The sequence below is a fragment of the Trachinotus anak genome, unplaced genomic scaffold (assembly GCF_046630095.1).
Source record: "Trachinotus anak isolate AG129_WGS33_773 ecotype Australia unplaced genomic scaffold, CSIRO_AGI_Tana_v1 ptg000017l, whole genome shotgun sequence".
NCBI lineage: Eukaryota > Metazoa > Chordata > Actinopteri > Carangiformes > Carangidae > Trachinotus > Trachinotus anak.
The window spans coordinates 810,654-825,053 of NW_027273868.1; the positions used below are offsets into that span (position 1 = coordinate 810,654).

General features: G+C 40.1%; 1 protein-coding gene across 8 annotated transcripts in view; it reads left to right on the plus strand.

Moving 5' to 3' along the window:
• Nucleotides 1-14,400, plus strand: part of nbr1b (NBR1 autophagy cargo receptor b) — a 64,947-nt gene that overhangs the window by 46,182 nt on the left and 4,365 nt on the right. For all 8 annotated transcript variants that reach the window (XM_071501514.1, XM_071501511.1, XM_071501506.1 and 5 more), the window contains 8 exons: nt 1,979-2,089; nt 7,264-7,440; nt 8,838-9,095; nt 11,638-11,845; nt 12,060-12,308; nt 12,527-12,612; nt 13,445-13,505; nt 13,927-14,020. In XM_071501514.1, the coding sequence (XP_071357615.1) occupies nt 1,979-2,089; nt 7,264-7,440; nt 8,838-9,095; nt 11,638-11,845; nt 12,060-12,308; nt 12,527-12,612; nt 13,445-13,505; nt 13,927-14,020 (1,244 nt within the window). The remainder of the gene's footprint in view (nt 1-1,978; nt 2,090-7,263; nt 7,441-8,837; nt 9,096-11,637; nt 11,846-12,059; nt 12,309-12,526; nt 12,613-13,444; nt 13,506-13,926; nt 14,021-14,400) is intronic.

Sequence of the window (14,400 nt, forward strand, 5' to 3'; positions counted from 1 at the left end):
CAGGGATACCGTGACGGGCAAATATTGACTTTAGATGGACAATGACGTCAGTGGACCTGGTGTGAGACAAATGTGCAATCTCAACATACCCGGAGAGATAATCAACGACTAGAAGGTATGTTTTGCCTCCCAGGTCAAACAAATCTGCTCCCTATTGTTGCCGTGGTCTTTCAGGCCGTTCACATGGTATGAGTGGCTCTTTGTGGTTTTGCCGCTCTTGTATATATGTTCTGCATTTCAGCACCATTTCGTTTACTTGCTGGCTGAGTCCAGGCCACTACACAGACTGACAAGCTCATTCTTTGCACTTCATCATACCTTGATGTCCTTCATGTAGTTTGGCTAGCACATCGTTCCGCATTGCTGAAGGTATATCAAGTCTCATGCCTTTCAGCAGCAAGCCATCTTTCACTGCCCAGCTCGCTAAGGCCAGTAGCTTCTCAGCACAGGTTCTTGTTTTGCATGCGATGTCCATCCCTCTGTGCACAGCCTCATGACCCAAGAGCAGACATTGTCAGCTTTTAGCTGCTCTCTCAGATTATCCAAGTATGTGGAGCTCACAGGTAGGTTTTCTATGACGCAGGCCACATAAATGTTTGTGCTCTTCATGAGTTCTCGTTCTTCTGGAGACATGCATGATGTCACAGGTGAGCCTGACAGTGTGTTAGCTGTCCAAAGCGACTTCCCAAGCACACGAACGATGGAGTATTTATAGCGCGTCAGCCTCATTCTGAATCGCTGGATTCTCAGTGTCAGAAGATCCCATGCTTGGCCTCCCAGCAGGCTGATAAGGGGTGTGTGGTCAGTCTCAAGGCAGAATTGTTTTCCAATGAGGAAATCTCTGAACCATTCGCAAGCCCTTGTGAGAGCCAAGGCCTCTTTTTCCACCTGTGCATACCTTTTTTCGGTTGAAGTAAGTGCTTGCGATGCATAAGCCACAGGTTTCCATCCTACCTCTCCTTTCTGGACAAGGACACCTCCTAGGCCATATGATGATGCATTGGCTGACACCTTAGTGTTTCTGTTTGGGTCATAAATACCAAACTCAGGAGGAGATGATAACATCTTCTGTAGGGTTTTGAATGCTATTGCCTGGTCCACATCCCAGACCCAGCTGTTCTTCTACGAGAAAAGCTTACGCATACTGAATCGTGCTCATTCGTAAATAATGTTCTTTTTCACCACGAAGAAGAACTGAAATTCGTCCCTCACCCTAGTGTACTGCCGCTGGTCTGCATCTCTTAACTTCAGGCCTCTCAAAACATCATCAGCTTCGTCTCCCATGCAATAAATCAGAGTATTCACCTGATTCTCCTCGGAGCTGGCTGTTAAAAGCGCTTGCTTGGGGAGTCTCTCGAATCTGCTGCCGCTGTTACAGTACTCATTTAACTTGCTCACCAACTCTCCCTGTTTTTTTTTTCATGCAGGTTGAATGTGTCCAGCTCACTTATTTCACAGCACTTCTTGACACCATGTCTTGTTTTCACACAGAAAACGTAGTGTGAGTTGTACTGTAGTTGAACTCATCTTTATTTGGAACTTCAGTTATGTCCCCGACAGCTCTTCTTTTCTCTCTCATCACACAACCGTGCCCTTAACCTTAGGCTCCCCCTACTGGTCCATACATCAATAACGCCACACCTTGAACTCTCAGGGACTCCAAAGTTTTAAAATCAGAATTTACACATGCAAGGTAACAACATGCAAATGTCAACTGTTTATTCATTATTCATTGTACATCATAATTGAGATACTCAAGTCACACATTAATTGCTACAATGTGTTAAAAAGCTGATCCTGATGCTGCTGGTGTCTGGTATCAATGATGAAGACTGATATTTCAGCAGAGTGAAAAACGGAGCATGGGACAATAGAATGCTCCACTCATATACATTTTTTGTTATCAGTAGAGACATGACTAACAAACAGACTTGAGTTCAGTAAATTTTCTGTTTATGTCCTCATTTCCTCCATCCAGACATGACTCCCTGCATGTCCCCTCTTCCTCAAGATGGCCACCTGCAGCACAAGAGCAGTCCCTCTTTGGGTTTGATCCAGGAAGAGACGGAAGTCATCAATAGTATCATGGGTAATGTTTCCTGTTCATACTTTTTTTAAGTTCTTCTTGGAGTTTATTGGAGATGTTGCAGCATCACAGGAACAGGTGTGTAGGCATCCCTCCCAGCATGCGCCATGGCAACAGATTTATGGTCATAAGATGTCATTTTGTGTATTCTTGCAGAGATACAACTGTTATTGTATTTTACAGTGTTCTATAAAATTCCCACTATTTACATATTTATTTGTCATACAATTATTTATCACAAGTGAATGCAGTTACACCAAGAATGATATGAGTGCACAGTTAGTCTAGATCACCCTACCTTGCACATCCAAGGTTTGGTTGAAATGATGCTATGTTGCATCGTTGTCATTAATAGATCACAAATTTGTTTTATATGGCTTTTTTAATTTGGTACCAAAAGAGTTGATCACTAATGAATGTCATTAAAGGATCATCTGGAACTCTTACATGGAGTCACAAGTAATAAGTGATGCATAGAAATAAGATGAAATATAAGCATTAACGCTATATTCTTGGTCTGAAAGAAATTTTTTTTCACAAATGAAAACAAAAATGAATGACACTTTATTATCTATTGGTTACACTCACATAGCTCACATTTTCAAGCACTATAAGAGACTGTGGTGTTGGAATGACAGCCACCCACTCAAACAACCTGAGGGGGCCCCGCAATTCAGCGGCTGAAACATCCCCCTATACAAGAGGTTCAGGGATTACCTCTTACATGGAAGACCTTTTTTTGTTTATTGTAACGTTTTACTATCTTGACTGTTCTGTTATTACTGTTCATGATTCTTATTTGCTGTTCTCAGGGGAAGCGAGTGAGTGTCCAGGAGAATACCGGTTTATAGCTGAGTAACAAAGAATTTAAGGTTATTACCCTAAATGTCAATGGTTTGTCGACTCCTGTCAAGAGAAGCAAAGCAATATCCAAAATAAAAAGGGAAAAGGCACAAATTACATTTTCTCAAGAAACCCATCTAACAGATCAGGAGCATGAAAAGATAAAGAGTATGGGTTTTAAACATACTTACTATTTATCTTTTAAAGCAGGACACAAGAGGGGTGTGGCTTTTTTGATACCAAACAAGGTTCATTTTGAATTCCAGGCAGAGATTAAAGACAAGGAGGGCAGGTTTATAATGGTAAAGGGCAAATTAGATGATAAGGACATGACCCTGTTGAATGTATATGCGCCTCCAGGCAGCAACAAAACATCTTACAAGAGAATATTTGATTTAATAGCATTCCAATCTACCGGAGTCTTGATCTGTACAGGAGACCTTAACGTAATTTTGAACCCAAAGTTGGACACAACTAATCAAAAAAGGAAAATCACCCCTACTGAAAGATGGATTAAAAGGAGAATTCAAGACCTGGGTTTGATAGACGTCTGGAGGGATTTCCACCATCAAGATAGGCAGTTTACTTTCTATTCAATCATAATGCACATTCAAGAATTGACTATCTACTTATGCATAACTCAGAGACGCACAGGCTAAAGGAATGTGAGATAAACCAGAGAGATATATCAGATCACTCTAGTGTCCACTTGAAGTTACATCTAGATACTAGACCCAAAGTGACAACATGGAGATTAAATGTAAGCATGTTAAACAGCCCTGAGTTTAAAGGGAAAATAAAGAAAGAATTAAAAACATATTTGGAAGACAATGATGACGGTAATGTGAACCCAGTGATGTTGTGGGATGCTGCCAAAGCAGTCCTGCGAGGGAAAATTATTTCAGAATCTGCATTCATAAAAAAAATGAAAACTCAAAAACTGTTAAACCTGCAGAAACAACTAAAAAAACTGGAACAGCAACATAGTAAAAGTAAAGATCCACAATTACTTCTACAGATGAGACCACTCAAACAAGAAATAGATAAGATTTACTGTGATGAAGTAGAGAAAAATCTCAGGTTTACAAAACAGAGATACTACGAGGCAGGCTCGAAAGCATCCAAGCTGTTAGCCTGGAGGCTGCGAAAACAGCAATCAGAAAATACACTCTTTAAGATTAGGGATCCTGCCACTAAAAAGGTCACATATAAACTAGAGGGAATACAGAAGCATTCAAGAAATTTTACCAGACCCTGTATACCCAACCCACATCGTTTGAACCTGTTAAAGTAGAAGAGTTCCTGAGCCAATTGGATCTGCCCTCCTTGGGGAAATTGCAAAATGAAAAATTAACAAAAGAACTATCAGCTGAAGAAATCGACAAGGCGATCTCCTCCCTGAAGTCTTGTAAGTCTCCAGGGACAGACGGATTTCCAGGGTAATGGTATAAATCACTGAGGGAGCAATTAATACCAATACTACATAGAAGCTTCAATTACACCCTGAGGGAGGGAGTCATCCCCCCGTCTTGGAGGGAGGCTACCATCTCAGTGATTCCAAACGACGGCAAGGACCCGAAAGAATGCGGCTCTTACAGACCTATCAGTGTTTTAAATCAAGATTATAAATTATATGCAACTATTTTAACTAAAAGAATGGAGGAAGTGATCCCTTTTTTGATTGACGAAGATCAAACTGGATTTATTAAATGTAGACAAACACAGGACAACATAAGGAGATCCCTCCACACCATTGAACACATAAAAAGGAAAAAATTGGAGCTATTCTACTTTGTATGGATGCGGAAAAGGCATTTGATTCGGTGGGATGGAAATTTCTTTATGCAGCTATGGAAAAATTTGGCTTCCATGAGAAGTTCATGAAAGGGATCAAAACACTATATACGTCCCCCGTAGCCAGAATTAAGGGCTTGGGACGCCTAGACGCCTTTCAAAAACTATCCACCTGCAACGCGGCTGTCGCCAGGGCTGCCCAGCCAGCCCAGTGCTCTTTAACCTTCTCATTGAACCTCTTGCTCAGACTGTGAGACAGAATCCTGACCTTGAGGGCATCACAATAAAAGGTATAGAATACAAAATATGTCTTTATGCGGATGATGTGTTGGTCAGCCTAAAAAACCCAGAGTTAGGAATCCCAAGATTAATGGATCCCCTGCAGGTGTATGGACACCTGTCAGGCTACTCCCTTAACGTCGATATAACACAAGCCCTGACATATAATTTTGTACCATCATTAGAACTTAAAAACAAGTACAGGTTTAACTGGGAGTCCACCTCTATTAAATACTTAGGCGTTAAATTAACTAAGGATATACCACAGTTATTCTTTGAAAACTATGTAAGAATTAATTCACATGTAAAGGAAGATCTAGACAGATGGGCCTCTCTGCCCCTAGACCTTGGTAACAGAATTATGACAATAAAAACAAATATTTTACCCAGATTACTCTATCTGTTTCAGTCTTTACCCATTTGTGTCCCTGATAGTCAGTTTAGGGAATGGGATAAGATGATATCCCGTTTCATCTGGAATGGAAAAGTTCCCAGGGTGAGATACAAAACTTTACAGTTGCCAAGGTGTAGTGGGGAGATGGGCCTACCGAGGCTCAAAGATTACTACTTAGCGGCACAAATAAGACCACTGCTGATCTGGTGCAATAAAGACTACTTCGCAAAATGGAAAGATGTTGAGTTATCACTGTCAGACAGGCCTATACAGAGCCTTTTAGGAAGCCCAGTGGCGGCTAAACAACATGATATCCAGAGCCAGTGGGTTAGATTCCCTATAGAAACCTGGTTTGGCCTGGTGAAACAACTTAACATTCAGAAAGAAATTTGAATTTTAATGTGGCCAACCCATGACCCAGATTTCAAACCAGGTATGAATGATGGAGGCTTCACTCAATGGACGAGTAAAGGACTCTCCACATTATGTCTATTCATCGAAAACCAGGAATTTATAGACTTCAAGACCATATCTGATAACTACGGCCTTGCTCGGCAGGATTTCTATAGGTACCTCCAACTCCGGCACTACCTTGATAAGAACATTAAAGGACTTGTGTAGGAAAATATATCAGGTATTACCAAAATGTTTATCAAAGCCTATAATACAAAACTGTCCAGAAAGATTATTGGTGAACTGTATAGACATATAGCTGAATTAAGAGATCATTCAACAAACTATATTAAGGCGAAATGGGAAAAAGAGCTGGGAATCGTAATTACTTCTGAAGACTGGACAAATGTAATTAACACACAAATCACTACTACAGCCTCACAACTGTGGAGAGATTTTTCCTGGAAAACTTTATCTGATTCTTCAAACACCACAGCAGAAGTCTAAACAGACAGTACTACAACCAACATGCTGGAGAGGGTGTAGACACAGTATGGCAGATCATACACACATATTTTGGAGCTGTCCCACGCTTAAATTATTCTGGGCAGGAGTTCAAAGTATTATCAGTGAAGTCTTGCAGCATAATTTTAATTTCACTTGTTTATCATTCTACCTGGGCAATATGGACACAGAATTACCAAAAAAAGACAGATACCTCCTAAAAATCTTCATGGCAGTCAGCAAAAAAGCCATAACAAGAAGATGGCTCAACACAGGACCTCCCACGGTTAATCAGTGGGAGGCCATAATGAAGGACATCCAAACAATGGAACTACTGACGTATAGTCTCAGATTACAAAGGGACAAAGGTGATGCCCTCTGGGAAAAATGGAGTACTTATATTACAAGAAGAGGTAATAACCAACCTTAATGCTTTATTTATTTTGGTTTTAAGGAAAATAATATTGCAACTATATTGCTGTAATGTATGACATACAACCTACTCGCAGCCCCACTGTTCTCTCATGTTTTGTTCCTATGAGTGTTCATGTGTGTGTGCGTGACTGAGTATGAATGTGTACGATTATTTAGACATATGGGTGTAGGTGAATATGTATACTCGTGAGATCAGTTGCGCAGACATATGTGTACATATACTTTTGTTCTTTTCTCCTTTTTTGTTGTTTCTTTTGTGTCTATAAGGGCACTACATGGCTAGCATTTGTATTACTTAGCCATAATATATTGTACCCATACCTACTTTTGTTCATTACACCGATGCTGCCCATGTTTTGTACAAAAAAACATTAAAAAATCAAGTTTTTTTAAAAAGAAAAAAACAAAAGCACTATAAGATACTCATAAAATTTGATTCTGCGAGTAGAAATGAGGATACACAGGTGTCAGGGATGATAAATGAGGTCTCTGGTCTGCACTTCAGAATATTTGTCCTCTTGTTACTGGTCCTCAGATGTCCCCCATGGGGTGGTCCCTGAAGCTGAGGGAGACGGAGTACCAGCTCAGGAGGAAGGGGAGGATGACATCAGCGGGACTCAGTTTGTTTGTGAGACTGTGATTCGCTCAATGACCCTGGAGGAGGCCCCTGACCATGCCCCCCTGAGAGGGTCCCGCCTGGGAACAGCTAAAGGTAGTCTTGTAGTCTCTCAATTGTAAGTTGTTTTGGATAGAAGCATCTGCCAAATGATTAAATGTAAATGCTTTACAGGTCTGAAGACAGGTCACTGGTCTGAAGCTGTCCTTTTAATGCTGTTTTTTAGATCGCCTCAAATTTGATTCTAGGACTTTTTTTCCCAGCATACATTAGGATGTAGCAGAATTTCATTTTAGAGGAAAATGTAAGAAAGAAAAACATTTAAAATGTAATAGTATGTAACGTAATTAAAATAAGAGTATGTAAAGCAGGGGTCCACCCCCTGTTTTAGAGTAGCTCACCCATAGGCTCAAAGACTATAGTCGAACCATGGACACATAGTACAAACTTTAAGCAACACAACTTCACTCAGTAAATCCACACCACATGCAATTTAGTCAAACACACAGATAGATCACCCCTCTTCAACACCAATGTATTATTTGTCAGTTGTCAGTCAAATAAGTCAGATACGCCGTGGGTGACATGCAGTGATAGCAACTCTTCTGGCTAACGGAACATGGATTAAGTGAGATAAGGTGTTTGTTTATATTTTTGAAAATTAAGTGTATTGAATTAGCTATTTTAAATTCCTGTTTGTTATGTACCATTGGATGTACTGACAACTATTACTGGATTACTTACTAAGGAGCTTTCTTTTTCTATGACTTCTAAGCAGATTTATGAATGTTTATTTGCACAGGTGTGATCATGTCTGTGTGTTCAGGTTTGACTGACTCATGACTCAGATTTTTGACACAGAAATGAACACTGATGGTGTTTAAGATGTATTTGGTACAAAATGTGAGTTTTGGATATTGATATTTACTGTAATGACTTGTTAAATTATCTTCCTTCATCTGATTTGGTGTGGAGATCAGTTTGAGTGTTTTGATACCATGTGTGAATAAATGTGACCAGTAATAAAAGACACATGGAGCTCTCAGAGGAAAAAGGATTGAAGATCCCTGTTGTACAGTAATAATTAATTTAAAAACTGATCATTTTGGAACCTGGAAAAAATACATTTTGTAAAACCAGGAGCAGGAATACATTCATACTTCACATGGTGCTAATAGTTATCTGAACCTGGACATTTCAGTCACCCTGCAACTAATAAAATTTGTGGTGAAAACAAGTACTGGTCTTACATGTGAGCAAATGTAGCTCATGAAATATGTCTTTAAAAGTTGCTTTTGTCTTTGTAAATAGCATGCTTCAAACCTGTGGTGATACAGTATGCTGATATACCTTGTACTCACAACTACAGGGTGTGAAATCTGCTTCTACATTTATAATTCTGATTGGATTTTAGTCTGATCCTGAAAAGAAAAAGTATTACAGTACAGTGTCGAAAAGTCATCCTCCTGTTTGCTCCTCCTGTTTGCTCTTAGTGGCGCATCCAGCCGCTCAGGGCAGCTCCTCCGCCTGTGTGAAGAGTAAAACCATGAAAAGAGAGGAGACCCCAGACAGTAGCCCTGGCAGTTTGAACAGCACCCTGAAACCACCAGCTACGCTGAAGGCTTCCCTCCCTTCCCCTCTGAAAGCTCCCATGTCTGTGGCTCTGACCCCAGGGCCTGGCCCCAGCTCAGCACCGACCCTGCTCCATGCTTTGGCCAGTGCCTCCATGCTGCAGGACCACACAGCCACAGGTGACAGCAGAAGACATAGTGGTTGAGTTGGTGAGATGAGATAAGATTTGACTCAGATTTCACACCAGCAGTTCCTGATTGGACAGTTTTTTTTTTAATTCTTTGCAGAAATGCCACTCTGCTTATTAAACAGTAACAATAAAATAATAAAAACTTCTATTTAGGGCTACTTAATTCAAGTCAATACACTGGATGACTATTTCTGATAAACTGCAGACCATAAATACTATCAGAAATTAAATTTTATGTAAGGATTTTAAATTCACAACAGTAACTCATGACTTCACTTGGACTTCAGCCTTTTGACGTAGAATATAGAATAAAACTATGCAGTAAATCAGCTGTTCAAACTGTGCTTGTGTGTATACACCAGCAAAAAAATCACATTAAGATATTCAATTATTTTAAAATTTAAACCAACAAATTGTTGGTTATATCAGCTGTAGCTAATGTTAATGATGTAAGTTACTTACCCAAAGGACAAAGTAAAACTTTCACTGTTCTCTGATTAATGTTCTCTCAGCAAACCTAGTGTCTGCCAGGGAAAAGAAGCATCACTCTGTCACACTACTTCAGTATCATTATTGAACTGTTTTGTAGTTTCAACAAAACAAACAGTGGTGACTTGTCTCTAGTGGAACAGTCTAGCTGCATCATGTCAGTTTCAGTTGTTGAATTCTTCCAGTTAAACTTTGATTTATTTCATAAGTTGGTGAGCTGAATAATGACAAATAATCTACAACAGTTTTTTGATTGGACAGATACATATGCAATCAGTATTTAATGACTTCTGTTCCTCATCTCATTTTCAGTCTACCACTCAAAGTGTTTCTGCTTTCTCAGCCAAACCTACTTATTCCTAACTCATGTTACAGATGATGCTGAAAGCTGAAATTGAATGGAGTATATGAGGGATTCAGAACTCTATTCAAATGTAATAAAATGCTATCAAACTAGCAATAATAGACCAAAGCACACACCAACTGTAATGCTGTAAAAATGCAAAATTTCATTAAATGTGTTTGGGGTCCATAATGATTTGTTTAGGATTCAAACACAAAGTTTTGAACTTGATCTTGACTTTGGAATTGCTAGTCCTGACTTGTGAATCATACAGTGATTTAATTGAATTGTTTCTACAAACAGAGATTTTGACTTTGAGAAAAGAGTGTTTATACACAGTTCACTGAGTAACAAAAGAGACTGTGTTATTTCCTTCACCTGTATTGATAGTATTTGTCCTTCATTCATTTGCAGTAACAACAACAGAATCAACTAGAATGGCACTCAGTAGAACACATGCCTCCACCAAGGCCACATTTTTACAAAAATGCCCTTGCAGTGTTAAGGGAAGTGAGAACAAGCTCTGCTCCTTTAACCGGACCTGCAATTTAATAGGTTCTTCCCCGGCCCATGTTCCACCCCTCCACCAAGTTTGGTTCAAATCAGTTCAGGACTTTTGGTGTATTCCTGCTGAATAACTAACTAACTAAATAACTGACTGACACAGATGAAAACATAACCACCTTGGCAGAGGTAATGTAGTCACTACAGACATGAAAAAGGACTTGACTTGTAGTTGACCAGATCATTTTGATGGTGTACAAGTTGAAGAGTCAGGTGTCCTTTCTGCTTGTGTTTTAGTTAAAGTAGCATTCCCTTCTCTAAATAACCTTAATGTTAAACTTTAGTTGTCAAGGCAAAGCTGAGTAGCATGATCTTTTTATCTCATCGATCTGCTATAGTTTTCCCCAGACATAACTCAGTGAAACCAGGGAATATAGCTGCCATGAATATGTAGTCCATTTCACACATCCACAGTAACATCATATGTCATATATGTGGTTTTGGGCACTGAACAGTTTGATTACAGTAGTTTTCCATAGGTATAGGATGAGGTATGGACAGCCTCCATGTATTTAGACAAAGGCAAGTCAAATTTTATTTACATATCCCACAGTCACACATCAAAAATTTGTCTCAAGGAGCTCAACAGTTTGTAGAACATACGAAACCCTCTGTCCTTGCGCCCAAAGAATATTCTAACAAATAAAAAATGCATATAAGGTCACAGTCAGGAGCTGTCTGTTCAGCACCACAACAATACAAGACAAAAGGCCAACAATTAAACTGTTCTATAGACCTGCTCAATATGAGATATACCCTGCTCCAATGGCACTATGATAAATAAAAGTTGACTTGACTCATAGTATTTTTGAACTTTAGACAGGGCCAGGCTAGCTGTTTCCCCCTGCTTCCAGTCTTTATGTTAACCTCGGTTAACCACATCCTGAATTCAGCCTGGACTTAACAGATATGAGACTGATGTTAATCTCGTGAAAAAGTGAAAAAACATATTTCCAAAAATTAATCTTAATGGGTCACAGTCCTTTCAGTCCTGTGTGTTCTGATTAAACATTCAATCGTATACTTATTAATTACGCCTGTTAGACTAAACAACATTTGATAGCAATTGTCTTCCCCATAGTGTCGCCCCCCAAATTGTCAGTGAATGCTTTTCACTTTCTTGATCCCATAACAGATGAGGCTGAAGAGTCCCACATGGAGAGCATCTGTGTGGAGTCCAGGGTGAAGGAGAGAGAGAAAGAGCCAGAGGAGAAGGAGAAAGAGGGAGAGGACAAGAAAGAAGGGACAAGAAGTCGCTCCTCCTCCACCTCTTCAGAGGACTACATCATCATCCTCCCTGACTGCTTTGACACCAGTCGGCCACTGGGGGAGTCCATGTACAGGCATGTGCCTTGTCTACTCGAAAGTAACCACACTAGACATCAGGTGTTGTCATAGGAATCTGTGGTGCTTGTAAAATGTAGTTACATCTACAGTAAACATTAAAGACTCTGGCTTATATTTAGCTTAAAAATTAGGTAAGAGACTCCAACAGGGCTGTTGGATGGTATATGTTGTTTCCTTCCCTTTGATTCTCCATTCCTTGTCCTGTTGCAGCTCTGCTTTGTCCCAGCCTGGTGACATCCCCCCCAAAACTCCCACAGACCCAGATACTTCATCTTCTGACCACCCAGGCAGTACTGTGGAAGGGGAGCTGGATGAGGCAATTGAGGCCGCTGCAGGTCCAGTGACGGAGTTGTCAGGTACCAGCAGTGCCAATGACATGCTGTGTACATCTCAGACATTGGATGATGAGCCACTCACACCTGAAGTGGTAGCACCACCTAAAGCCATTGTCACACCAAGGTCAGTATGAAAGATGATTGGTGATTGGTATGACATTCATGTCATACTAATCACTCTGCTTTTGTCACTTTTTTAATGGACATACTGGTGTCATTCATTAATTTATTAATTAATGTGTTATCCTATATATTCTATTCTTTTTTGTGGAAAGGTTTTAGAGGTGTTTGTTACACAGGTTATAAATAATTGAAAAATGTCTTGCTCTTGACATTGTACAGTCCAGAGAGCAATGGAGAAACAGATGTTGACGCCACTGCTGCTGGGGAGGGAGCCAAGGGCTCTGAATTGTACCAAAATGAGTATGGTAAGTACATCCCTGTATTCAAATAACAAGACTAAGGGCCCTATCTTACATCCAGTGCAAAGTGGTGCCAAGCACGAAACAAGTGTCTTTGCTAGTTTCAGACCAAACAGTTGTTGTTTGGCCATCCCACACCCACTTAGCTTAAAAAACAAATACACCCATCCACCCATGCATCAGGCGCTTTGTTGGTGTATTGCTATCTTGGGGCAGCAGAAGGCGGTTGTGCTATGGACCAACAAAAATCTTGTCTGACGTCAATGGCACAGTATTTCAGTGTTATTGTAAGGGTGCATCAATTCAATTCAATTCAATTTTATTTGTATAGCGCCAAATCATAATATACATTATCTGAAGGCACTTTACAGGGTAAGGTCAAGACCTTACTTTGTTACAGAGAAAAACCCAACAGTTCCCACAAAGAGCAAGCGCTTGGCAACAGGGGGGAGGAAAAACTCCCTTTTAACAGGAAGAAACCTCCAACAGAACCAGGCTCAGGGTGGGCTGCCTCGACCGGTTGGGTTTAGGAGGAGACATAATTATAACAACAGTGTGGGCGTACCTGGCTTTTAAAGGGAATAGGAGATTGCACTCTAATTTGTTTATTGCATATTTCACCCAAAACACTCACATGCATAATTAAGAGACAAAGTACAACCCTTTTGAACCATGTGCCTGGTCAAATGACTGATTTTCTTCCATACTGACAATTGTATGTATCTACATGTCTCAAGATGTTGAGACATATAGATATGATTACAGACTATATGTTTATTTTTTAGCTTTTAAACTGGATCAATGTGTCCAGGATAATGTGGTGTTTCTTGTTTCACAGCCTCTGGTCCTGAACATACTCAGACAGCTGCTGAGGACACAGAGGACCCTGAGGACCTCAGGTCTCACACACACACACACACGCACACACACACACACACACACACACACACACACTGTATAATGTAATATGATTTTATATGATTTTTGGACTCATCCCCGTGGGAGCTGGGTCACAGGGGTCACTCTAGAAATCCCCTAGTCATTTTTCAAAAACAGCTATTCCTATAAATTAATATATAGCAATTTTAATCCACAGTTATGACTACGTGACCTCAACTTGAGCTTAGAAATGGGAAACAGAGACAGTGCAACATTCCTGGGAGGTTGTGATTAGGAAGATATTTTTAAGTATTATTGCCTACTGCAAGTGAAAATTGACTAATTTCGAGCAAAACTTGTCCAGGTCATTCAGGTTTTCTATTTAAGTACCCAGACTTTCGCACAGCAGATGTCACATTTTAGATTACTGTCTCTCCTCAGGCACCCAGGTATCACCAGCGGCCTGGTGAAGGGAGCTCTGTCAGTAGCTGCTTCTGCTTACAAAGCCCTGTTCACTGGACAAGGCCCCACACAGGTCAGCAAATAGTTCATCTAACAGTTTTACTTCATACCTCATATTTTATATCTGTGTAGTTAACATGTTCAAGGCCATCTTAAATTACTCAAACTAGGGATGCACCTAAAACGTTTTTGCAGCCCTGATCCCAATCGTCTTATATTAGTCCTTTCATATAAGATATCTATCCATGCCAAGGCCGATCTGTATTTTCCTCTTGCCATAGATTATGGATAATGTCTGTTTATGACTCATAGAAAGGAAAGCTGCAGGACAACACTTGGATACATTTTTAGGGGCACTTTTGTTTGGCAAACATTTGGCTACTTTGAAAAATGAAATTAGCTGGGTGTAAGGCTTCTCAAATCAAATAGGGTATGATAGAGCCGCTAACATTG